Source organism: Zootoca vivipara, chromosome 1 (assembly GCF_965207765.1).
Source record: "Zootoca vivipara chromosome 1, rZooViv2.hap1.1, whole genome shotgun sequence".
Taxonomy (NCBI): Eukaryota; Metazoa; Chordata; class Lepidosauria; order Squamata; family Lacertidae; genus Zootoca; species Zootoca vivipara.
The window spans coordinates 55,025,270-55,051,520 of record NC_142582.1 but is presented as its reverse complement, the minus strand read 5'-3'; the positions used below and the strand labels follow the sequence as shown (position 1 = coordinate 55,051,520).

The 26,251-nt window shown below is 45.0% G+C and overlaps 1 protein-coding gene across 2 annotated transcripts in view; it reads left to right on the top strand.

Annotated features, from left to right (window-relative positions):
* The window catches only part of SYT7 (synaptotagmin 7), a 217,177-nt gene that overhangs the window by 173,727 nt on the left and 17,199 nt on the right, over positions 1-26,251 (top strand). Inside the window, exons 7-8 of one of the 2 annotated variants that reach the window (XM_035123676.3) lie at positions 6,904-7,026; positions 13,552-13,687. In XM_035123676.3, the coding sequence (XP_034979567.1) occupies positions 6,904-7,026; positions 13,552-13,687 (259 nt within the window). The remainder of the gene's footprint in view (positions 1-6,903; positions 7,027-13,551; positions 13,688-26,251) is intronic. The other variant, XM_035123666.3, reaches the window with a different exon arrangement.

Sequence of the window (26,251 nt, the reverse complement as noted above, 5' to 3'; positions counted from 1 at the left end):
GGTCTATACCACGTGGTATTTCTGAACATGAAATTCATTGAAGCACCTCCTGGAGTGGATTCTAGTCCACAAAAGCTTATGCCATAACTAGTCTTTACAGTGTCACAAGTCTCTGCTGTTTGTGCCACAACAGACTTAACATTGCTACCCCTTTGGAAATCATTAGAAAGAAGCACCTTTAAGTGGGCAGGGGGTGGAATAGAGTGGTTCTGTAACAGAAAAATATATGGGAAAAGAAAGCAAACTGTTATCTTGCATGACTGCAAAACCATTTAACCTCAATGCGGATGCGATGAGGAGCTAGCACACACTTTGCCATTTTCCTTTCAACCTTCACAAATGAAGGTTCAAAGCAGAGAGGTTGGTCGGCATCTCACACTGCCCTGTAAAGGTCATTTCTACTGGATCTGACAGTGGTCCCAGAGCCAAATGGGAAGTCTCGCCTTTAGCCAAAACATTTTCTTTCTCTAGGCTGCTTTCAACCATTATTCAACAGTAGAGTAGAAACCACCTGGAAATCTGTTTATTAAAATAATAATAATAATAATAATAATAATAATAATAATAATAATAATAATGTATTTGTAGCCTATTTATCAGTTTGGAATTCCCAAGGCATACACCAATAATCCTATGGATGAGCAATCTCACAATGCTATCCTGTATGTGTCAATCAAATGCATGTATCTTTTAGTTAGTTTAGATTATTCTGGATGTACATTGTTTCAAAAAGCAATAAAATGCAAAATATAAATATACAACAAAGGATCCATTAGAACAATACAAATGTACTGGAAATGTTCATCCAGAAAAATCATCCAACAACAAGAATAATGTAAGAATAAACATGAAAAAACAGTCCCAAGTACCCAGGAAAATAGAAACACCTTTGTCTGATGCCAGAAGAATGACAGTCAGCACCAAGTGAGCTTCCTTGGAGAGAGCATTCCATAAGTGGGAAGAAGAGCTAAGGGGGGTTATTACAGAAAAGGCCCTTTCTCTCATTGCCATCCTCCAAACATATATTGGAGGCTGCAATCCTATGCATAGGATTTTGCTGTTAAAATAGAAAAAAACAAATTCCTCTAGTGATTTACAACAACATAAAATAGAATATTGAAATAATAAATAAAAACACAGTTGAAAATTGGTATCAAACATATTTATTAAAAATAAATAAATCAACACAATTATAAAACTAAAATGCAGGTAACTTCTATAGGCTTGCCTAGACATATATGTTATAAGTAGGCACCTGAAGGAATACAGTGAAGATGCCTGCCTGATGTCAATAGGCAGGGAGTTCCAAACAGTAAGTGCTGCCACACTAGAAGATCAATTTCTTACAACTTCAGAATGAAAGTTAAATAACACCTGTAAAAGTGCCAGTCTAATGGGCACATATGGGATAAGGGTGAACTGGTCCCAAGCTGTTAAGGGCTTTATATACTAACACCTTGAACTTGGCCGAGTAACAAATAGGCAGAGGAGTTATGTGCTGATAGGCTCTCGCTCTTCCCCTCAATTGCTACTGCTTTGCCCTCTGTATATTCTAGAAATGGTGCTCTGGATATACATGCAGGCATTCCCTTAATTGTGCATATGCACCTTAAAAAATTTGTTTCGTCTGTGGAATGGCACAGCAAAAACCTTCCACCAAAGCAAATTTCAAGCATGTTTCACAGTGGCCAAAATTGCCTTTTTTTTCTTTTTGAAATTGAAGTGCAAGTTTTTTGACCCACCACATTGGCTCAAACAGATTTTCTTTTCAAAAGTACATCTCATACCCAACCCTCTTAGGGGTGCCTTGCCAGGGCAAAGGCTGGTTGACCTAGTGATCTGCAGAATCTCCCTCCGAATATTGTAAAGAGCACTTCCTGCCATTTACCATCTAGGCCAAAGAGCAAGGTTGGACCTTCAGCCATTTGCAACATTTTAAAGCACTTATCTGCTGTTGCTCCTCCTCCTCCTCCTCCTCCTCCTCCTGCTGCTGCTGCTGCTGCTGCTGCTGCTGCTGCTGCTGCTGCACATCTAAACACCAAGGCTGGAGAGTGCTTGCTAGGAACTGGATTATTAAGTAATTGTAAGTTTTGGGGCAAATTGCCATCAGTATGCTGATGACATTCAGTTTTGTTTCTCCATAATATCTGAATCAGGAGAATCTGTGTGGGCTCTGGACCAGTGCCTGGATGTAGTGATGGGATGGATGAGGGGAAATAAGCTGAGCTGGAATCCAGGCAAGGTAGATGCATTGTGGGTGAGTGGTTCCCATGTCTGAGAAATTTGTCGATCTTGGATGGGGTGCACTCTCCTTGAAGGAGCAGTCATGCAGTTCAGGAGTATTTTGGGATTCAGCTTTGTCGCTGGAGGCCCAGGGAGCCTCAGAGGCTAGAAGCACCATTTACCTGTTTTGCAAGGGAGACAATTTTGACATGGCTGTTTCTGGGCTGGGAGAGCTTGGCCACAGTAGTTCAGGCATTGGTGACTTCAAGGTTGGATGCCTGCAATGCAATGTGTGGCTTTCCTTTCACCTGATCTGGAAGCTGCAGGTAGTGCACAATGCTGCAGCACAGTTGCTGACAAGGGACAATAGATATACCGTAGTGCAAATAGTGGGCTCGAGCACCTTCACAATGTGGATGGGGAAACATTGAGACAGATTTAAACATAAGGTGCTCAAGTGTCTGTGAAAGTGCACAAAAGTAGGCTAGACATGCAAAAATGGGATCTGTGTGATTCACATGCACATTAATGCCATCTACACAGTTTACCAGAGGGACGTGGGTAGCACCGTGGGTTAAACCACAGAGTCTAGGGCTTGCCGATTAGAAGGTTGGCGGTTCAAATCCCCGCGACAGGGTGAGCTCCCATTGCTCGGTCCCTGCTCCTGCCAACCTAGCAGTTTGAAAGCACGTCAAAGTGCAAGTAGATAAATAGGTACCACTCCGGCGGGAAGGTAAACGGCATTTCCGTGTGCTGCTCTGGTTCACCAGAAGTGGCTTTGTCATGCTGGCCACATGACCTGGAAGCTGTATGCCGGCTCCCTCAGCCAATAACGCGAGATGAGCGCCGCAACCCCAGAGTCGGTCACAACTGGACCTAATGGTCAGGGGTCCCTTTACCTTTACCTTTACCTTACAGTGTCTACCAGCAAAGTGCCAGTGTGAAAGCTAGTTAGCCTGCTCCTATTTATGGCCACCCCAGAGCTGGGTCTGAATGCAAGAAGAGTTCAGATAGATTAGACCCTGGATCTATGACAGATGTGGGGTGGTTTGCAAAGGGTGCTGGGCATCCAGCTTGCCATCTTGGTCTTTGAAAGAGCAAGCAAAGAGACCTCTGTCAAGGCACTCGGCTGCAATTAAGATGATTCCCCCCGCCCCCATCTGAGTAGGCTGCTAAAGTTGTTGTTGTTGGCATCTGTCTGTCTCTAGAGACAATGGCATGCGCCTCCGGGGGTGAAATCGAACCGCTGTGATAGCAGCACCGAAGTAACCTCCCCAAGGTACAAGCCTGAGCAGTGTATAGAGGGTGGGGACTATGCTGCCCAGGCAACAAGACTTGGCTTCGGTGATGTAGTCCAAAGGAAAGCGGAGCAATACATTTGGCACCAGCTGGGCTGCAGGAGTTAGTGGAAGGAGGCATACAACTGTCTTAGGGACTCCACTCCGGATTTGTGTAGGGCTTACTCCTTAATCTTTTCTCCTCCTGAAGATATCCTACAAGGTACTGGAGGTTTAGGACCAGAGTATTCCAATTCCTAGGTGGGTTATCTTTCCAGGTTGATGAGACCCATCTGCCCCTCACTTCTCTCTGCAGCATGTGCAGAAGCCGCCTTCTTGATCATTGGACCCACTATTGATCTCATTCGCTCAGTCCTCTTGGGAAGTCCCTAACTCACTGGTGTCCAGCCAGCCAATCAAAGCCTTTCCCAGGGTGTAGCCAGTGTCTGATGCCAGCAGCTTCCAGGGTTTATGTGAAAGTGTGTAGTCGCATCCATTTAAATACCTGGGCAGTGTTAAATGAGATTATTCTGAGTCCCAACCCATATTATATCCATTTGTTGCAGTAATTTAGACCCTTTGGCTATGAATCCACAATGGCAGAGTCCTGGGAGCAGTCACTAATAGAAGCTGCTACATCTATGGAATGCTGAGTGAAAGCTGAAGGTCATCTTGTCCAGCCAGATTTTATGAATCTCAATACTCCCAACTATTAGTATCATTCAGACCACAGTATGTGCAAAGCAAAGATAATAGACCAGGGTGCATCATGCCAGCTGTGTTTGTATGATCAAGTGAACTTGCATAAAACAAAATGTTCTTCTTTTCAGAGGAGGGGGAACAGATTTCATCTCCCCATGAAAATTATTCTTATGCATGCTCGGCTCAGCCCTTCTGAAAAATCATGGCAATATTATCTCAGCAAAACTAATTCTTATACTCAATTTCATTTCCATTTATTTACCTGACTTCCTGGCTGTAGCAAGCTGACTGCAACCAATCCATCCAGAAATTTGAGGGTATGTTCTGGGATAGAAACAGCTTCAGGAGAGTTGGGTACAAAAGGCCCAACGATGTCTAGTCAGAGGTGCCCTACTGAATTCAGTGGAGCTTACTCCCCGGGTGGTGGGGTTATGAGTGCAGCCATAGCAGAGAGCAGGAAAGTGGCCAGGAAGGATTTCAGTTCTTCAGCACTTCTGCTTTCCAACATTTTGGCTGTCGTGGATTATTTCTCTCAATATTGGAGCTTCCACATAATCTTTTTCCTGTTTACAGACTGGGCAAATCAAATCAAATGAGGCACAGATAGGCTTAGTCTTTCCTCAAGGTCAGACTGTAAGCCAGCAGCAAGATTTGAGCCAGAATGCAGCAAGCTTCAGGTGGCCTTGTATTTTAATATTGAAGCCATGCACCTTGTCTGATTACTATCAAAGGGACTGTATTATGATCTATTTATTAGACATCCTTCAATCTCTGAGGGAAAAGTGGAAAGAACAGATAATGATGCTCCTACCTGGATATATTTGGTTCCAGGATGCTGTTTGGCATGTCACAATTCCTGCTATTTCTTGCTCTCTCTCACTCTGCAAACATCATGCTTATCTGATCTCCCCCCCCCATACATGCAGCTCAACAGCTTCAAATCTAATTACACAGATTCCCTGCCCAGAGCTTTTTCCCCCAGCACCTTTTCCAGTCTTATGAGTGCACTGACCCATTCTGAATTCAGAGATGTGAAAGGTTTCACAAGGCGTGATGAGTAGCGGTGCATGCATGTCAGAGAGCGGGTACATCACACTTTGTTGGGAGAGGCACAGCACTTGAACTGGGGTCATGGCACTGTTTGTTGTTTGCACTACCCTCAACAGCCTGGGGCCACATAGGGCAGCTGCTTTCAAACAAAGGCCAAAATAAAAAAAAAAGACAAAGAAGGAGCTTGTTCCTGTTCAGATCTGAAAATCCCCAGGCCCTCTGCAGAAATGAGCACAAAACTGACACAAGTTTATAAGGGTCATGCTTCAAGGTGACTACCTGTGTCCTGCTAGTGGGGTTTCACACTGCCATGACATCACTCAGTGCAGTCACAGATTAAATTCGTCCCAAGGATTTAAGCATGTTTCTCCATCCTGCACCACAGGGTGGATGGGGAAACATGGAATTCTCCCAGGAAATCCCTGATCTGAAAGTTGTAACAGTCATTGTCAATTTGCTATATACCATATTTACTAGAATCTACTGCTCCCCTTTTTTTGGCCAAATTACGTTGCAAAAATTAACGTGCGCATTAGATTCGATGGCACATTTACATTCACTAGCAAATACTTTTTTTGGTTTCAAGGTTCTGAAAATTGAGGCGTGCATTAGATTCAATGGCGCATTAGACTTGAGCAAATACAGTATATTGATTCCCTTAGGGTTTCCTCTTGTTCAATACTGATCCACTTTCAAATTCAAAAGGCATTAAATAAATGCTCCGGCCACCTAACGGCTGTACCAACAATCTAGCAGCAAGCTAACATTCTGTGCAACACAGCAGCAAATTGTTCAGCTATTTGTGTGATGCTGCTTTTTCAAACTAACAACAATGACGCTTCCTGCAGCCATCTTTGGTTTCAAAGAATGATAATCATGAACCTCCTATGAGATCACTAACCTCCATTTCTTGTTCCTAACCTGTACCATCTTTAAGTACCATCCAATGAGTCACAATCGGTGTTAATTATGTGATATCGCAAAGTCACCAGGCAGTCTTGCCTTCTGCACCAAACTTTAGGCACTCCTCATCTTCTGAAGTGTCATCTTAGCTCACCCTCATCCCTCTCATAGCAGCAGCTGCAGCTTCTTGGATTAGTACCTAATCACTACTTAATGCAGAGGTGAGGTGACATTAGGTGAGATATCCACATCACTGTCTTTCCATGTTAGACACCCACAGTTTCAGGAGGAGACTAACTTCATAATGTTGGTCTATTTTCAAGTTCATATTCATGTGGTTTATGGATAAATTGATGCCTCTGGAGGCAGATGAAGTTGCTGTTCTGTGCAAAAAAAAGAGGCCATAATGGCAACCTCGCATTGTCTCCAGGATATTTGCACATTTAGATACTCCAAGGGCACAGTCTTGTGCAGCCCTTCCTGCACAGTATCACGGTGATTCATCTGCTTCCTATGCTCTCTCGCCTCTGAATTGTACCCAGAAAGCCTGGGGATTTAATGCTTTGTACAGCAGATAGATATTAAAAATCTCTTTTCATTGTAGTGCTACAATGCTGTTTTCTCACCGGTTTCATTTCTTATGCTCTGTTCTTTTTCTCTTTTCTGTCTGTCTGTCGTTTTTCAACCTGCCTACTGCTCACTGAACCTGGGGCCTCATCGCTCCCCTGGCTGGATCCCCTCTGGACAGGGAAGGCCGCATGGTGGTGTTGTCCCTTGTTTTGGGGCTTTCAGAACAGGACGACTTTGCCAATATACCTGATCTTCAAAACACTGGAAACCAACAGAACCAGAACTCTCAGGGGGACAAGAGGTATGAGTAGGAGACAGGGGCTTTCGGCAAGAGGAAAGAAAGCCTCACAAGGGGCTATCCTTCATGAGAGTTGGAAGGCTGGTGCAGGAAATAAGGAAGCTCCAGCGTTGAGTCTGGTGCAACATCTAAGCCAGCCTAGCAATACTCTTCCCTCCTGCTTGGAACCTCATTTCCTCCTTGATGGTCAGCTCCCTTTGGAAAAAAATGGCAATTCCTTTCACAAGCGCGTACTCTGGTGGGAATGTATCCTCGTATAAGCCCTCCTCATTTTACATCTCTTCAGCTCCATCCAGTTCCTTCTCTCTTCCCTGTCCAGTCCAATAGTAAGTGTGTGGGGAGTGTGCAGGGTTGGGCCAATACATTTTGCTCCCTGAGGCAAACAGTATCGAACCCACCCCCACCGAGCTAAAGTGTATAATGCCCGTGGCTGAGTGGCACCCGAAGCAGATGATTCCACAAGCGCCTCTCTGCCTTCCTGGCAGTAAAAATTCAATAATAATAAATTAAGGGTGGTGGTCAACTAAGTTTTCAAGTGGACCCATTGCAATCAATGGACCTAACTAAGTCATGTTAATTAATTTCATGACTGTAAACAGAAACCATATGTAGAATATATCACTGCTGCTGCCAGGTACATAAGATATCTGCCCTGACTCCATGGCTACCAATATTGTGACTGGGCCCTTTTGCCAGGTCTGGAATTCATCATTAGGAAGACTAATACATTGGGGGCCCTGGTCATAATACAGCCTATCCCAAACTACCTGGGTGCGGCACATCCTTCTCCTGAAGATGCAATAGGCACACTAACACTCCTAATTCAGAGCTACCCTCAGGACCTCCAGGTGGCTCCCTATGAAGCAATAATAGTCTCTCCTTCCTTGTTTTCCCCTTCCCATACACTCCCTCACTTGACTAATGGGATCTAACAGGGTCATATTGTGTGACTCACAAAATAGGTTCTCGGAGAGGAAGTGCCTAGCTAGAAGCAGAGGCCTCAAACACTTCCACGTGTACGTTAAATTCCATCTTTTAAGGAGAGGAGGTGCGAAGGAGCAGATTTCACATGATCAGTGCATTAATTAACTGGCACCGTTCTCGCCTGCTGACTATTTTTAACTTGCTGAGGCTATATTTCACTACATATTTTAGCACTTCCCATTTGATCACCCAATTGCATAGTTGATCCTTGCTTTTTCAACCTGCAATTTTAAGTAGTAGCAGGTGAATAAAGAGTCCTATTAGGCCATAACAATTCAGTGGGAGAGGATGTACCTTCTCCCGGCACATGCCCATTCTGTGCACATCCCATCTGGGGAAATCCTCTACCTCCTACATAATCAGGCCACCCCAGTCCCAGCTTGATGAGAACATTCTCTCTTGTAACCAGCTTCAGTAATAAGAAACCTACATGTGTTTATTGCATCCATCACACAATGATTCCCATAATTTCAAGACAAGAAGGAGTTGGGCACATGGCCACTGTATGTGTAAGAGATGTTTTGCAGTGATTGGCTCTGAAGAGCCTTTTCCATTTCACATTGTTAGTCTGGAGGGAATCCCACAGATAAAGAGCTGTGCTTTTGTAAGCTTCTTCCATGGTTAATATGGGGAAATGAAGGCTCTCCAGTTTGCCCAAAGCAGGGGGGTTAGATTCTTCTCACTTCTTTTGGAAGCTGTGGCCCTCACTGTATATCACTTTCTGGGCCTTTAGCTGGCACCGATAGAAGGCTGTTTTCAAACCTAATTGACAGGGGGGGTTATAAGGGGCACTGCAGTCCACAGGATGTAGAGGCAGCTGCAAACCACCCTTCCACACAAAAAACACTCCCTGTGCAACAGTTGAGATTGGGAGACTCTTCCATTGGCACCAAAGGAGTGGCGGGAGGTTGCTATGGGCCACATGGAGAGGCTCCCAGCTCACACCTGACCCCTGGACTAGCAGCTCCCCACTCCTGCTTTAGTACAGGCATGCAACAATTGTCTTCCTAGACTTCCTAGCTTCTATTAAGTTCTATACAGTTACACCGTAGGAGCAGAAAACTCAGAGCTCATACGGAAATTATTATTATCGTAATCTTGCACTTAGGGCTGTTACATACCCTCCAACATTCCCCTGATGAAAATAGGGACCACACATCTTTTGGTGCCACGCAAGTCAGGGGGCTTATGTGAGAGCGCAACACCAAAAGGCATTTTTGGGTGTTGTGTTCTGACTTGCGTGAGAGCGCAGCACCACTGCAAATGCCAGCACCAGCTCATCCCTGGGACATTCTGGAATCAAATCAGAAGCCAGGATGGCTTTTGTAATTCCAGGAATGTTACTGGAAAATAAGGGACGATTGGAGGGTATGTTGTCAGTTTAATCTGGAATGTGTCCTCGTGTCGTGTCTGAACAAACAACTTAATGGAGAAATTCTGGTGCCAGACAAGGAAACCTAAACCTAATCCCAAATGTTGTGCAGATCTCATGCAGGATAGCAGAATCAATGGAGATGTAAGGAGATATGAACTGTTCATTTGTCTGTGCCTCAGGAACTCAGCATCTCTTAGAGCTTCCTGTCTTCAGTTCCTGTATCTGATATTTGAAAAAAACACACACAACTTTCTGAATCAGAAGAAGTCATGGTTACCACCTGCCTTTCTTGTTTTCCTGTGAGGCCCTTGATACTTTACTGAGATTCAGGAAAACAACTTCCCACGTATTAGTTTGGTCCCCCATCTCCTTGGTAATGCATTCAGCTCTGATCGCAAGCTGCTCCACTGGTCACACCATTCCTTTCCAAACCACTGCTCCCCCTCTCTCTGGAGGCTGACAGTGTGGGAAAGAGTGATGTGATCAGCATACCCATCTATGATCAGAGCTTAATGCATTACTAAAGCCTCCTGCGATGGAGCAGTGGGGATCTTGGCAGCTACTACCAGACTCAGTAATGTCTGAATTGGACATCTGTCTCAAGCTCTGTCTTTCAACCTGTTCCCCTCCCTCCCTGCCTTCCTTGTGGAATTTTGTCTCTGCTTCTTCCCTCTCCACCTGTGGTCAACTTCTCCCTTGCTTCCTCTGCACACTCACCATACTGCTTCTTTGTTTCCCTATGCCTCTCTTCCACATTCTCCTGCCTCTTTTTATTTGCCTGCCCCCCACCTTTTCTGCCTGCCTGGCCTATGGAATGTTGATGATTGTACAATGATTGCAGAGGGGCTTGTGATGCAGTCTTTGGGGGCTTGCTGTGAGGGAGGCAGGGGTTGTTCTGGTTGCATTGAAATCCCTTTTACCTCAGTCTCTCCTCTCCTCAGCAGTGATCACACGATGTTCTGCCATCCCATACCCCAATGTAATATATCCTCAACCCTCATCCTCCTTGCACTTTCTCCTCTTCCTTCTTCTAGCCTTGCTGCTCTTGTTGCTGCCTGAACTTTCCCCCTTGTCAACCTCGGCAGCTCCAGTCCAGTGCCTTGTTCTCCTTGTGTGGTGGCTGTTCCTCCTCTACTAATCTTTGTGGTGTGTGGGTGTGTGTGGATGTGTGTGTGCATATGGGTGCCTGTTTCTCTCCTGCTACACTTTTCTCCACCCTGTTTCCGTTCCAGCAGGAGGCATCCTGCAGATCCTGGGATGAAAGGCACCCTCTCTTCTTTCTTTCTCTCTCTTCTCTATCTCTCTCCCTATCCTGTGACTTCTGCAGCACTCACCAACTCCCAGACAGCCTTGCAGCTGATCCAGTACTCTGGGGTTGCAAAAATAACTCTGGATTTGTCATACCTTCTGACAGTCAATCACACACATACACACACACACATTTGCTCTCACTTTATTTTTAACTTCTTCTTTTTTTGGTCTTCAGCTATTCTGGTCTCCTTTATCTGTGCATGCATGTGCTAGTCTGTATGTCAGTGTACAACCCAGCATCTTTGTATGTGTCAGTCTGCCTCAGGGTGCAATCTTTATATCTAGAATTTCCCACCCAAGAGTCTGTCCCTCTGCATGAGCCTGACGCTTGTTGATCTATTTATGTGTATGTGTATTGCTGTATTTATTGATGGGTACCAGTGTGTTTGGATCTTGTGTGTGATGTGTCTGCATGTCAGCGGCCTGGAGAGGCGCATGTAATGAGCCATTACATAAGTTCATTGGCATATGCTCGTCTCTCTCCTTATGGTTATTATAGCATCTTTGTGACATGTCAAGAGGCTATCTGTATATAATCAATGTCTTTGGGTTTTCCCTCTTGGGCAGCATCTCCTTGATATTAATTGTCTGCCTCTGAACAATGCGTGTCTGCATTTTTCTTAGGCTTCCCTCCTCCGCCTGCCCCACATCCTATAGAAAACTTGTGTGAATGAGGTCCAGCTGATCAAACTTAATCCAGAAACTGTCCATTATTGGCAGGTGTCATTCTGATCGTGGAGGGCTCCTCTCTGCATCTTTGGAAACCTTGATTTTTCAGAGTTCGTTCCTGAATGCATGATGAGAGCCCTCCACATGTGCAGTTAAGCTCAGTGAGAGAGCCCTTGCTTTGCATACGAAAGCTTCCAGGCTCAATCCCTGGCAGGTGATGAGAAGAAGTCTTCTGCCTGAGGCCCTAGAGAGCCACTGCCAGTCAGATTAAGCAATGCTGGGAGAGATGGACGAGTAGTCTGATGTGGTATAAGTTAGCTTTCTATGTCTGTTCAATCTTCAACATGAATGTGCATAGACTGAGAGAGGAGTCTTTCACCACAGTGCTGCACATGCACATGCACACGCGCACACACACGGAGAAGGCTAGAACAACAAGCTTATGGGCAATTCTTTTTTCTTCAGGCCTTTTCACTAGTTACATTGCTGCATGGGGTGGGGAGTGAGACTATGTGCTCTCCCTGTTCCTGAACTCTACCCCTTCATTCAACTGTCTGCAAAGAACTCACCTGTGGGCAGTTCTCTCCCCACAGCTGAACACTCTGTGGAAATGGAGGCGGCGTATGCAATCTGGCACATTTCCTCCACGTGTTCAGTATAGCACATAAAGGTCTTCTGTATAAAACTGTGTGAGTCCCTCTTTGTAGTACTTTGTTATCCATTGTCTCTACTTCCCTTGGCCATCTGAAAAGTGATTTCCTATCCTTTCCTCAACAATAGCTTGGTTAGATACTAGCTGACCCATCGCCACCCCATGGGCTTTATAACAGAGTGAGGATTTGAGCCTGGCTCTCCCACGTTCAGCCCCAACATTCTCACGGCTACGGTGTGAACAAACTTGCAACAGCCTTCCTGAAAAGTGAGGGGAGGGGCATAAAATCAGGCGTGTTATGAATGCAGTCATGGAGCTGGGGGGGGGATGTTTTGCGCACAGGACCCTGGAAGAAGGCACATTTGTATGTGTATGCAATAAGACAGTTGCTTCCTTAATCACATTGCTTATTTGTAGCAATGCTGTTGTGGGAACAAAATGGAAACCAATCAACAGAGGGGATTTCCAAGGGTGCTCCCACTTATCAATTTCCCTCTGAATGGTAAATAAAAGTAACTTGAAAAGCAGCTGCCACATTATGCCCAATAAGAAATGGCACCGGGAGGCATAATTGATGACTAGCCAAAACAGCATTGCCCAAACCTATCTAGCAAAAGATGAGGTGTTACAGAGTTAATTAACTGTTGCCAAGTTTTGAACTAAAGACCTAACCTGACCCAGGCAGAGTGCCCCAATTCTGCTGTTTCCCTGGGCCCTTGTGAGACATCCTGTCGACACCCAGTGCTCAGGTTTCTCGGGAACTCTGCATACACTGAGGCCGGCAGAGAAACCATCTGGCCGTACGTCATTTCAGAAATTGCCTGTCAAGGAAAGCAAACAAAGGCGGTTGCCTCTTTGTGAAAGGGAATGTTTGTATTTGGAGAAGGTTAATGGACTGGAGAGGCAGGAAGAGAGTTTGCAGGAAGTACCCGCACAGACCAGCCTGCAACCCATGAAGCTTCAGTATGCCCTTTCCAGCTCAATCCCATATGTATTGACACAGCACAGAAATGGTATCTAAATACTCAGAAGGAGAAAGACATGTAGTTCCATATGGTGTCTTTTGGTGGTGGGGAGATGGTCCATCCAAATGGAAGGGGTGTGTGTGTGATAATCTTAAATCCAGAAACAGGAAAGACCCTGAGCAAGAAGAATGAAGTGATATGGTGGGTGTTTTATTTATTCATAGAGTGCGACATAGAAAAAGGACAGACCCATCTCCTCAGAGGGTTAACAACTTAAATGTCAATAAAGGACAGGGAGAGGGGAGAGAAGGGACAGAAGAAGAGAAGGTTCCCGAGTCCAAAGGCTCGAAATAAACATTGAAAAAGCAAGTATGTAAAGCTGGTTTGGGATTCCACAGGGGTAAGTTGTAGGGAGAATCACAGAAATGAGATGGGTTATCAGAGTGACACGGGAGGTTTAGCCCTCAGTTCTCTAGTTCTGCCAGGAGCTATGTTTTTCCTCCTTGTCTTGAATCCTCTATTTCTGTTGTCTCCAAAACGTATGCATAATGTGCTTCTCCTATCTCTCCCAGGTTGCCCTCTGGTGGCAAAGCGGTAAACACAGCTCCTGTGCCAGGACAGACACAACACGAGGAGCCTGACCATAAAACAGAGCCTCGCTCATCCGTCTCGGACCTCGTAAACTCCCTGACCAGTGAGATGCTGATGGTGAGTGCTATCAGGTTTGCTCAGTATAATAATAATTCACAGTATATATTCCCATAAAGTCTGGAGGAAGCAAGGTCTTTATTCTGGATTAGGCACATCTGACCATATTCCTTTTGTGTTTCCAGAAATGTTCTCTCTCTCTCTCTCCACACACACACACACACACACACACACACACACGGCAGGAAGATTCAACTAACAAATCCCACTAGCCTGCACAAGGACTCCCCCCCTTTCCTCCCCTGCACCCCATCCCGAAATTGGCTTGGGGGTCAGGAAACCCCCCCCCCCAGAACAGTGCACAAGAGGGAAGAAGGGGATCATTTTGTCTAGCAAACTAAAAAGCATGCACTGACAGAATGATTGCCATAGCGCTTTGCTGAATTCCTCCCATTGCGTATATGTGTGTGTTCTAAAAGAATTCAGCCTCCATTTCCAGAACAGTGAGGCCGAGACTTAAACCCAGTCTTAAGTTCTTGTCCTACCCTACGCAGATGACTCTGAAATTGGAACTACTTGCTGGTTTATTTTTATACCATCCATTAACAGTAAGTTATCTGACTGTTGTACAATTTTTAAAACATTAAAAAAACATTCAGAAGAGCCAGTGTGGTATAGTGTTAAGAGTATTGGAGTGTAGGGCCTAGGGACCAGGGTTTAAATCCCTATTCAGCCACAAAGGTTACTGGGTGACCTTGGGCCAGTCACTGCCTCTTAACCCAACTTACAGGGTTGTTTTGAAGATAAAATGGTGGCGACACCTTGGAGGGGAGGTAGGATATAAATGTAATAAATAAATAAATGAAATTTTAAAAAAACCAAATTAAATCTACATCAGAATAAAACCAACCACAGAGAAACAGCACTGGTCAAGATAGAAAAACAAGGTTTTAAAGGTTAAAAAGTGCAGAAGTAAGAAAAGGTCTCCACTGTCGCCAAAAAACTGCAATGTAGGTGCCAGGCAAGCCTCTCTAGGGAAGGCATTGTACAACCAAGGTGCCATCCTGGTGTTGATTCAGAAAAAGGCCCTCTCCCTAGTGGTCATCCATCTCACTTTATTTGGGAGAGTACCTGAAGAATAGCCTCTGAAGATGCTCTTAGGATCCAGGCAGGTATACCTGAGAGGAGGTGATCCTTCAGGAAACCAGGCTCCAAGCCATTGAAGTCATTAAATGTTAATATTGGCACTTACAAGTTGACCCAGAAACATCCTGGCAGCCAGTGCAGATGGCAAAGTGCTGGTGTAGTAGGAACATATTCGCCAGTCCCTGTTAACAATCTTGCTTCCCTATTGTGGAGCACCTTGAGTTTTCAGTCTGCTTTGAAAGACAGCCTCAGGTAGAATGCATCACAGTAATCTACGCAAGAAGTTACTGGAGTGTGCATAAGTGCAGCTAGGCTATTTGAGTTTCAAGCCCAAAGTGCATGTTATGGAGGAGATCCATGATTGGATCACCCTTTGTTGTTTATTACCCTTAAACTGCTGTTGGGGTTCCAAATTTGACTGGGGAAGCAGCACAGGGCAAAATATTATCCCTTTCTCCTCAAACCATTTCCCACATCTTAAACCTCACCGCCAAAGCTGCTCTGCTGAACAGGGGGACATACACTCTGATGAAACACAGAAGTTATCTATGAGAAGGGTCTCCCAGCTTTGTGTCCGAACCCTCCCAGCACCAGCCATTCTGCTTTCATCCAGGGTTACCCAATATTTTAATTTCCTAGATTTTGGGGCTCCCACTGCTTTGCATCACCATGAGCTGACCATGTTTGCCCTGTTCAAAAATAATAAAAATAACCCCTCTCTTGAACTTGTCACTGTATCCTTATTGATTTATTTGGGGGTGGGGGATAATGAAACAAGGTTTCCAGGGTTATACAACGTCCAGACAGATGTGTTTGCATAGGGGATAAAAGCAGTGGAGTGAGTAGCAATCCAAATTTAAATCTGTTTTGAACATTGCTAGCTGTGCATCAGGTCCATTATTGAAATTTGTGGTCAATAAGCTGCTGTATTTCAAACATATTAAGGTGAGTTCATGTATTGATTTTCAACAAAGAAAAAGCGTGTTACCTTCCTGCTTGTTTTTCATTTATATATACTTCCCTAACGTAAGAGGCAATGATCTATTATCAACTGTTCCATAATGATATACTTTATGCATTCAGGTGACCTACGGTAGTGATAGCTACAAGTATTGTACCTTGGCCTCTCTATTACACCCCTCTTTTGGCCTGAAAGGTCAAAGAAAAATCCACTCTGGATTGCTACAATGAGTCTTTTAGTGACTTTGTCATCATCTTAAGAACTCTGCAGAGAAAAGTAAGACTACCTGGCAAGCTTTTGGAAGGAATCATTTCACATGTTATTAAGCCACCATAGCATCTATTTTTCTCCTTCTCTATACACCCTTGTGTGTGGTAGGACTCCGAAGCTAGTGTGGAATACTCCTAGTTGAAAGATTTGTAAATGGAAGAGACAGATACAGTATTGGGTTCAAACCTGTGGTCACCCATGAAGCTTACTGGGAGACATTGGGCAAAGCCCCTGTTTTTTTCAGCCTAACCTGCTTCATTATCTTGATGTGAAGATAAGATGGGGTGAATTCAATGTTCTGTGCACCAGTCCAAGCTGCTTGGAGCAGTGCAGGATACCAGTGTGCTCCCGCTGATGTTCTTTATACCTTGAAAGTTTTCTTTATGTATTGCCTGTGTCCCTCGCTATCAGGGCAGTCTCGAGCAGGTCAGGCGCCCTGGCACTGAGGGGCGGAGATCGCTCCGGCGCCCCCGCACTCGCAGTGCGCAGCATGGCTTCTGCACGGCTTTGCCGCGCAGCGCCCCACCTACCAACTCGGCGCCCCAGCACCACCGGGACTCTACCTAGAGCCGGCCAAGCTCACTCTCCACCCCACTTCTTCCCAGTGGGTCTCCTTATTTCTAGCACCCCCACTCTTCTAGTCTCCACCCACTTCCCATCAGCTAGTTCCTGTTTGCTGGGAAATATTAATGAGCTGGCCTGCAGAGAACACAGCAAGTGTGGAACTGTCTGCTGGATTCACTAAATCACAGACACAGTTGATCCCTGGGATGCAGCCATATGAGGGGGGCCCTGAGGCAAGGAGTCAAAGAGGGTCCCATCACACACGGAACATTAACTTCTGGACTTTTGCTGGACTCATAAATGTATCAAGCTTAATTCATAAGTGCCTCTCTTTGTGCCCCATGTCCACTTTAGATAGAAAGTACCGTAAATGTATCTGTATGATGATTTTTAATATGTAGGCCAACACGTATTTATTTATTTATTTGAACATATTGATTCTTTGGTCGGTTTTGTTGCCAGACCCCTGGCAACAGTTGGGAGTTAGAAAAAGGTTCTAATATTAGATTTCATTGTCTTTCCATACTGATAGTTTCCTTTGACTGTAGTTGGAAGAAGGGCTTTTCAGCTTAGAAAAAAAGACAAATAACAGAGCAATCCAATTCAAGTTACACCAGCTGATGGAGCAGTAACTGGCAGGGACTGGGATAATGGCAGGGACTGGGATAATGGAGTTGTTAACTTACTTCCCCCAGGCAGGCTCCTGCACTGTTCCAATAATAATAATAATAATAATTTATTATTTATACCCCGCCCATCTGGCTGGGTTTCCCCAGCCACTCTGGGTGGCTTCCAACAGAAAAATAAAATACAGTAATCTATTAAACATTAAAAGCCTCCCTAAACAGGGCTGCCTTCAGATGTCTTCTAAAAGTCTGGTAGTTGTTTTCCTTTTTGACATCTGTTGGGAGGGCGTTCCACAGGGCAGGCGCCACCACCGAGAAGGCCCTCTGCCTAGTTCCCTGCAACTTGGCTTCTCGCAACGAGGGAACTGCCAGAAGGCCCTCGGCGCTGGACCTCAGTGTCGGGGCAGAACGATGGGGGTGGAGACGCTCCTCCTAAATGACCGAGGCCATTTAGGGCTTTAAAGGTCAGCACCAACACTTTGAATTGTGCTCAGAAATGAACTGGGAGCCAATGGAGATCTTTCAAGACCGGTGTTATGTGGTCTCGGCGGCCGCTCCCAGTCACCAGTCTAGCTGCTGCATTCTGGATTAGTTGTAGTTTCTGGGTCACCTTCAAAGGTAGCCCCATGTAGAGAACATTGCAGTGTTACAAGCCCTTGCAAGCTCTTTGACAGACAGTTGTGCAACAGGTGAAGGTGTTTCTGGCATGGAGACCCTGTATCTGCCACCCTGCTGTCTGCCCAGCCGCAGTCCAAGGCACTGGAACCTTGTTGGGCATCTGCTTGGCAATGTCATCTACGTACCTTTCCCTTTCAGAATCTCCATCGTCCTGGATGCTAATCAATAAAGGCTGTGAGTTTGCCACATGTGGTGCATCTTCTTTGCGAGGAGGCATTAGATAGGGCTCCTTTGACCCCCTCCCTGCAGGATCTGGCTTCGGGAATGGACTGGGAGCCAGGGAATTTGCTGGGCGCAGGGACAGCGGTCTGTGCACTCAGGTTCCCTGGCCTGTGAGGGGGCAGACCACTCAGGAACATGCAGAGATTATGACAGCCTTTGACTTTGCACTACACGCCCAGTGCCATCTAGAAGAACTCCAGTGCAGTTGTTTGTTTCTCAGAGCTGGGTCACACATGCATGTACAGCTTGATAGCTGTGCGCACGCTGCTTTGTGGTTCTTAATTAGGCTATATATAAAAAAGGCATCCCTCACATCAAAGATGGGCAATGTAGTGTCATGTGCTTCCCTCTTGTGGTAGAACTAGGAAGAGCGATGCTATAGAAGCAAGGTGCAGTTGTTATAGGGAGGAGCAGGAACCTTGTGATACCTAGCTGAATTTTTGATTCCCTTAAGGTGCATGAGGTGCAGGATTGTCACACATGGTGGTGTATACACAGGATTCTTGCCCGTAGGAATTTTGTAAAATGTGGTGCAGCCCTAAAGGAAGATGAGGCTATCAATGCCTGTGTTCTGCCTCCATGGACAGAGGCAGTATGGCTCTGAATGCTGGGAATCACAAGTGGGGAGAGTGTTGTTGCCCCCAGGTCCAGCTTGCAGGCTTTCCGCAGGCATCTGGCTGCCCAGTGTGAATACAGGACGCTGGACCAGATGGGACTTTGGCCTGAACTAGCAGGCCTCTTACAAAGGAAACCTTACAAAGAGCGGCTTTGGGAGTCTTGTGCTCAGAACACGGCTTCCCTACCCTTGTTCTCAGGCAATCCTATATAAACCGCTAAAATAATAAAACACATATCTAAGGATGCCTCCAGGCTCAAAATTTTGTGGGAGGGATTCAAGCTCATACCAATACTTTAGGTTGGTGCAATTCAAGCGGATTAAAGTTCTCTTCTGCCCTTTTTTAAAAATCTGCTTCTTTTAAAAACCTGGACTTTTTCCCATCTGGGAAGTGAAGGGGAAATGCATTTTAAAGTATTGGATGACCCAGGGATTAACGGGGACACCCCACAAGCAGATCAGGATGAATGCTCACTGTCATATAACCACCCTGTAAACAAATCAGAATGAATGCTTAGTAAAGATCAGATCTACTCTAACCACCACAAATGCTTTTGCAATCAAATAAGGATGGGTGCTGAAGAAACAGGTCGTATGCAATCAAAAAATCTGGAGCAGCCCCGAATGTTAACATACACACACACACACACCAAAGACCCAATGCCATAAAAATGCCTTAACCTATGTTATGAAGACAATCTCCCCAATGACCTCATGGGGGTGAGCATGACATAGATGGGATGCCACAACAAAAAAGCACCACACTCAGAAGGTGCCAACCTCACCTGTAACAGGGAAGTATGAGAGGAAGTCATTTAAGGCAGAGGTTTTCAACCTTTTTGAGTCCATGTCTCTCTTGACCAACTACCTTCTTTCTGTGGCATCCCTGTGGGGCTCAAGAGCCCAGTTATGTCACCCCTTGCCTGCAGAGCTGGCAGCCTCTCACCCTTTTTCAAACACCCTCCCTTGGGGTGTGTTCCCTCAGCCTCCTCTCCCCTCTCCTTGGGAGTCCTCTGGGCAGCTGCAGCTGCCGCGCCTGGTCCCTGAGCTGCTCCCCCTCCCCCAAGAGAGATGCCTCCCAGAAGCACCATTCTCCTGCAGAGCTTGTAGCCAGTGCTGCTGTAATAAACAGTTGTGCAAGCCTTTGGGAGGCAGAGACGTGAGAGGGCATCAGAAGGGGAGGAAAGAGGGACAGAGGCCAGTGTTGCCCGCGGCACCCCTGGTTGAAAGCCACTGATTTAAGGTCTTATCCACACTTTCTCTTTTCCTGCTGCCTTCCCCAGGAAAAACCACTCTTTAGCACTTGGTCAGAGCAAACAGCAATTCGGTTTTCCCGCCGGATTGCCATTTGTTCCAATCTATTGCTAAAGAGCAGTTTTTCCCTTGGAAAAGAGCAGGGCAAGGGAAAACCACTTGGACTTGTGCCTAGAAAGTGTGGGTCTAGCAGAAAACTTCTTGGACCCATGCTAATGACTCCTAAGTTATCCAGACCCCAAACTATAAAGTGCTTTAAAGTTCAACACTAGCACCTTGTATTTGGTACAGAAACAAACTAGCAGCCAATAAAATCTTCATAATTCAGCAATGATAGGAATATTGCAGTGCAGGATTTTTGGATTAGCTGAAGTTTCCAAATTGTCTTCAGATAAACAGGGCTGCATGGTGAGGAATCTTGCAGGTACACTTTCATTGTCACCAAGAGATGTGCAGATTGTTGTGTTTGTGGTATCCTCTGTAATTCCTCAGAATCCCTGATGCACTTCTCCTGAAGCCAGCCTCTTTCCAAGAACTTTGACCCCTGCTTTATATAGAACGAGTGACTTTTCCCTGGGCATAGCATCTTACAATCTGCAGAATGTCATTCCTTTTAATATAATTCTTATCTCCTTGCCCTCTGTCTCCTTTTTCCACTCTATCCTTAATCTTCATATTATTCAAGTCCTTGTAGATGCACAACACAATTCAGTTTGGCTTTGTAGTGAATCCCACAAGAGGTGTTGTTCACATAACACAGTATCCAGCTCAACAACTCGTCTTTTATTCTCTTTGTGCTCTTTGATGCTCCCTCCATTTCTTCCACTTCTTAATGCCTTATTTTTTATTGCATTTATAGTCCATTTCCTGCCTTCTGCGCAATTTACATGCATGATTTATCCCTGTCACATCAGATGATAAATTTGCACACTCTGATCTGTACATCTGTATTCATTCGCACCATGTGAACTGTTTCTGATATTTGTTTTGCCTCTTATGTGGATTGTTGAGTAGACTGTCCATGTAAAGTCTCTCTAAAAGTGCAGGTCGTGGTTTAATAACTATTCAGCATCTCAAAAAGAGGGTGGAAGATAAGGTTAGAAAATGAGTTAAGCAGGTTTTCTGAAGGGAGTTGCTCTCTGTACACACACACACACACACACCCGCTGTCCCTCTAGAATGAAGCTGATGCATCTGAGTATCTAATAAGAAAGTGGATCCAGGAGTCTTTGTTCCTTGTGATCCATGAATCTCCGTTTTGATGATTAAGGCTCTGGGATGAGATCTTTTGCCTCCTGAGTAATCAGCAACCCTTCCAGGAATCTAATGAACACCCATCATTTCTACTTCCTTCTTGTCTAAAACTGAGTCCCCCCCCCTAACTTTGCTCTTGTGCCCTCATTTCTTTTCCAAGGTCCACCCATGCTCATCCACAGGAGATACGAAGATCCCAGGGTCCCAAGAACTGTTGCGCTGGGCGAGAGGCAATCCATACTGTCACCCTGGCTTTGGAGGAGGAAGTGGCTTCGGTAACGTGACAGGCAGGCTGTCAGGAAGGATTTATCAAATTGACCCTCCCTATCCTGCTGAAGCAAGCAAATGGATCAGAGCCAGGAGCCATTTGAGAGATATCAGGGATGGCAGGAAGTTTAATCCTTCCTGACAGTTCTTTGGAATGCACCAAAGCCCTGGGCAAGAAATCCAAGAGAGACTATTTATTCCCTTAAAATGTGTAAAGGATTCAGCTTCCTGCTATCCTATCATGACGTGTTCTCTGGAGAGAAGACAAAATAATCACCTGAGGAGCCTAGAGACCTGATAGGGCAAAGTACATGGAATAACAGAGCACCAATAGGAGAATAGTCCCAAAACGCCTACAAATCTGAGGTCTTCCTCAGTGTAGCAAGTGATTGTCCCATTTGCCCTCTGGCTGAGACCATTTTGAAAGGTTAATTTCAAAAGGGCTTCTGCTTTAGGAAAGGTGTGGAATGTGCAAGCCTAATGGGGGTTGTCACTGCTAACTACCCTGTTTTCACGAAAATAAGACATACCCATAAAATAAGCCATAGCAGGATTTATAAGCATTTGCACAATATAAGCCATACCCCAAAAATAAGACATAGTGATAGGTGCAGTTCTGGAGGGCGCCAAGGAAGAGGCAGGGCTGGATGTGTGATAAAAAAACCAAGACATCCCCTGAAAATAAGCCATAGTGTGTCTCCTTGAGGAAAAATAAATATGAAACAGTGTCTTATTTTTGGGAAAACACGATATATATGTGTTTTCTCCTTACTTCAGACCATGTGTATGTCCTTGAGGAAATCTACTAGGGCTAGATAATCAGGCAGCTCCTCAACTTCTTTCCCTCTTTTCAGCCCAAAGTACACGTTGCAGGAAGAAGGGTGATAGTCACCCCTGTCATGTATATTGGGGAGAATGCATGTGACATTACAGGTCTGTACTTCCCACCCTCTTCCCCATAAGTGGAAGCTAATGAAGTGGAATGTGAAGTGGAGAAATATGTGATGGTGTTGCATCACTTTAATTGAAACAAACCCACCACATTACATCTGTGACATATATTTTGGACCTTAGCTCCTGGCCACTTTTGCTACTGTATGCTTCATATCAATGGTTTCTTTAGTCAATATTAATGCAACGTTTGTTCACAGGCTCCACCATTTTTGGAACCTACGGAGCTTGCAGTTTTTCTCAAGAAGCTGACTTAACTCCTCTGGAGTGCTACTATTGATTTACAGCAGCGTTGCTGTTGATAGACAGTGTGAAGTTCTTTCAAACCTCTAATGGCACTGCAAAATCCTGTAGATGGGAAAGCATTCCTGGAACATCTAATTCAATAGTCAGTCTGTGAGCATTTAGGAAAAGGATGCTGTGATTACTAAGACCCAGTATGGGGTTCTCAAAAATAAGTCATGCCAGACCAATCTGATTTCTTTTTTTGATGGAATTACAAACTTGGTGGATCGGGAAAATGCTGTGGACATAGTGTATCTTGATTTCAGTAAGGCTTTTGACAAAGTCCCCCATGATATTATCACATGGAAGCTGGTAAAATATGGGTTGAACAAGGTAACTGTTAGGTGGATTTGTAGCTTTTGCTATCTTTCATTTTTCTTCCTCCCATTGAAATAGAGGGAAGCTGTTCTTCCTTGAAACACTAAAACAAAATAGTATGCCGCAGATTGCAGGCAAGTCTAATGATTCCTTATTTCCTAACACAAGAGGCTCCTCAGGACAACCCTCTGCATTTGCCAACAGTCCCAGCCAGCAACACCAGGAGAGATGGTGTGTATTTGCCCTATCTACTCTTACTCCATCCTCTCTAAACATCTAATTGATTAGGCAGCCGTCTATCCCTTCTGAGTATTTCCTGCCATTGCTGAAGCATGAAGAGCCTTTTTATGTAGGGAACTATGAACTGGGCCTGGAAATGTGCTGGTGGTGGGTGCAGAATCAGTGTCATATGCACCAATAGAAGTTTCTACACTGTTTCAGGGGCGCGCTTTTGCTTGCCTTTGCATAGTGCACATTCCTTCAGGAGCTTTTGAAAACAATAGTAGCTGAAGATTTCTTAAAGTCTTTCAGAGACGTGAAAAGATTCAGGGCAAGCTGCCAAAAGGGGTTGAGATTTAAAATTGGAAATCATTGACCTTGTTGTGGGAGTCAACACAGACATTTAGTTTCCCTGTGTACTGTGGATTCCTATGTTCCAAAGATGTAACTTTCAACGTGCCCTTAGTTAAACTGAGCAAACATAAAGTATTTGAGAATCAAATCCTCTCCTGTTCCAACATCTTATTGCAGACCTGTGGATTCCAGGTCTTTTGTGCCGGAGCATTGTGGAGCCAGACTGAAGGGAAGAATTACCTATACAGTATTTATTTTATCCAGAGAGCCAGTGTGGTGTAGTGGTTAAGAGAGGTGGACTCGTAATCTGGGGAACTGGGTTCGCGTCTCCGCTCCTCCACATGCAGCTGCTGGGTGACCTTGGGCTAGTCACACTTCTTTGAAAGTCTCTCAGCCCCACCCACCTCACAGGGTGTCTGTTGTGGGGGAGGAGGGGAAAGGAGATTGTTAGCCGCTTTGAGACTCCTTCGGGTAGTGATAAAGCGGGATATCAAATCCAAACTCTTCTTATCCTGTTTTGCAGACAATATTGCCCCCCAAAACAGTTCACATCAAGTGTGTGGGGGGGGAGACAGGTGTAAACCAATGAATACTTCTGGAACTCTCATATTGGGTTATAATGAGTTAATAATACAGGCTGAAACTATGTTATTAAAAAGGGCTAAGTGTCTATGTGCTGCAGCATCCAGAATCGAGAACTCAGCTTGGTACAGAATTCAAATTAACCACATAGAGGTCTTCTATTGAGTAATAAATAAAGTAATCCTGCCACAAGTGACCTTGCTATTTGGTTTTATTCTGCAAATCATTTTCTCATCTGTAAATTAGCTGCAAACCTCAATACTTGCTTCCCTTGGGATTGGTCTGGAAGTTGCTCTTGGTGCAAAATGCTGCAGCCAGGTTGCTGAGTGGAGGTGCACACATATTACACCTGCGCTGAGAGAACTGCACTGGCTGGCAATCACCTACCAGGCCACATTCAAGGTCTTGTTGTTAACATATACAGTAAAGCTCTGACCAAGCTCAGGACCACCTGCCCTTGTATGGACCTGTAAGATCACTTACTGTAGATCGTCTAGGGAAATTCTACTCACGGTACCACATACTGAAAAATATCATAGGACAGTGATCCCCAAACAAGCATTTTCTGCTATTGCTCCTGTATTATAGTATTCCCTCTCTGAAAATGCCTTATTAGCTATTTGTCTGTCCACACTGGATATGTTGGCGAATATCCAACATCCATACGTTGGTGCATATGCATTTTGTTGCTAAAGAATTGGCAGCAATGAAGTCTGGAAATGAAGTTCCTGGCTCTTTCAGGCAAGTTGCATATATTTTAAGGGATCCACGCATTGTGCCTACATATTTTCTGAAGCCCTCAACACATTTGTTTATTTGGACTATATACAGGAAGGCAGGTCAGAGATATGTTTGTTCACCATCATATTTCCAACTTTCGGTTTGTTTAAATTAACTACCATATTTGTAAGGCTAATCGGAACGTTGACATCTTGTGCCTTCATTTGCTGTATCTGGAACATTTCTTTATCGGGCAGTTGTCAAACCCCTTCCACCTCTTTGCATGCTGAGCTGTTTTCATCTTGAATGGGAGAAAGTTACAGATTCCGATGAAAGGCCAAATTGGGAATAAAGCCTCCATGTAACCACTGCCCTGAGGGCCTAAACGCAATTAAGTTATTAGATTGAGAAATGCTTAATTAATGTTAGCAATGAAACAGGATGCCAAGAGTGGGAAAGAACTGCTAGAGGACCGAAGCTCACGTGCCTCTTAAGAAATGAAAGGAGGAGCGGCCTGTGCAAGCAGCAGGTGAAATTGTAGCAGCAGTACTGCAAGCTGCTTGTTTTTTTTTATGACAGGCCATAGCACATAAACATGGAGATGTGGCATTTCCCAGCCACACTGCCAATATATGGGCCTTTGAGAACGGGGAAGCTCTGTAGCCTCCTTCATAAATAGAGAAGGTGAGACAGGCAAGTTCCTGACTCAGCAGCCGGAGGCGGGCGGGCATGGACAATGTAAAAGCTGGAAGGTGAGATGCATAAATAACAACGAGGCTGGAGCCGTAGCCGATGGCAGTGGGGTGAAGTGTTTCCAAGATGGGGGGGCTGCACCCTCCACTAATGAGGAACAGAATATATAGAATGCATATTTCCTCTCCCTCAGGCACACTTCTAGTTAGGCCTGTGATTAAATAGACCTTGTGCTAACAATATCTCTCCTCCCCCCCCCCAATCTCTCCCTGTGGTAATTTCCCAGAGCCCTTTCCCTTCAAATGCTCACTTACATTGGATAAATGATTTTTCAAGTGCCGTTTCTCACCTGAGGACAGCAGACAGTTTGAAAAGGCCTCGAGCTCTCTGAAGGGAAAGAGGCAGAGAGATTCTTTTCCCCCCCATCAGAGTCACTGGCTAAGATGAAGTGGATTGTAAAGGAAAACGTTCTCTAGCAGTAATTGAACATAAATCCTTTACAGGTAATACATAAACCATGAAAAATGATCACCAATTGCCTAGATTTAATCTGGACCTGGCTTGGAAAATCCCTGTGGGTTTCTTGTGCTTAAAAATGTCCAGGTGCAGATAGTGAGCCGCCTTCTGTCCCAGACTCTCATGGC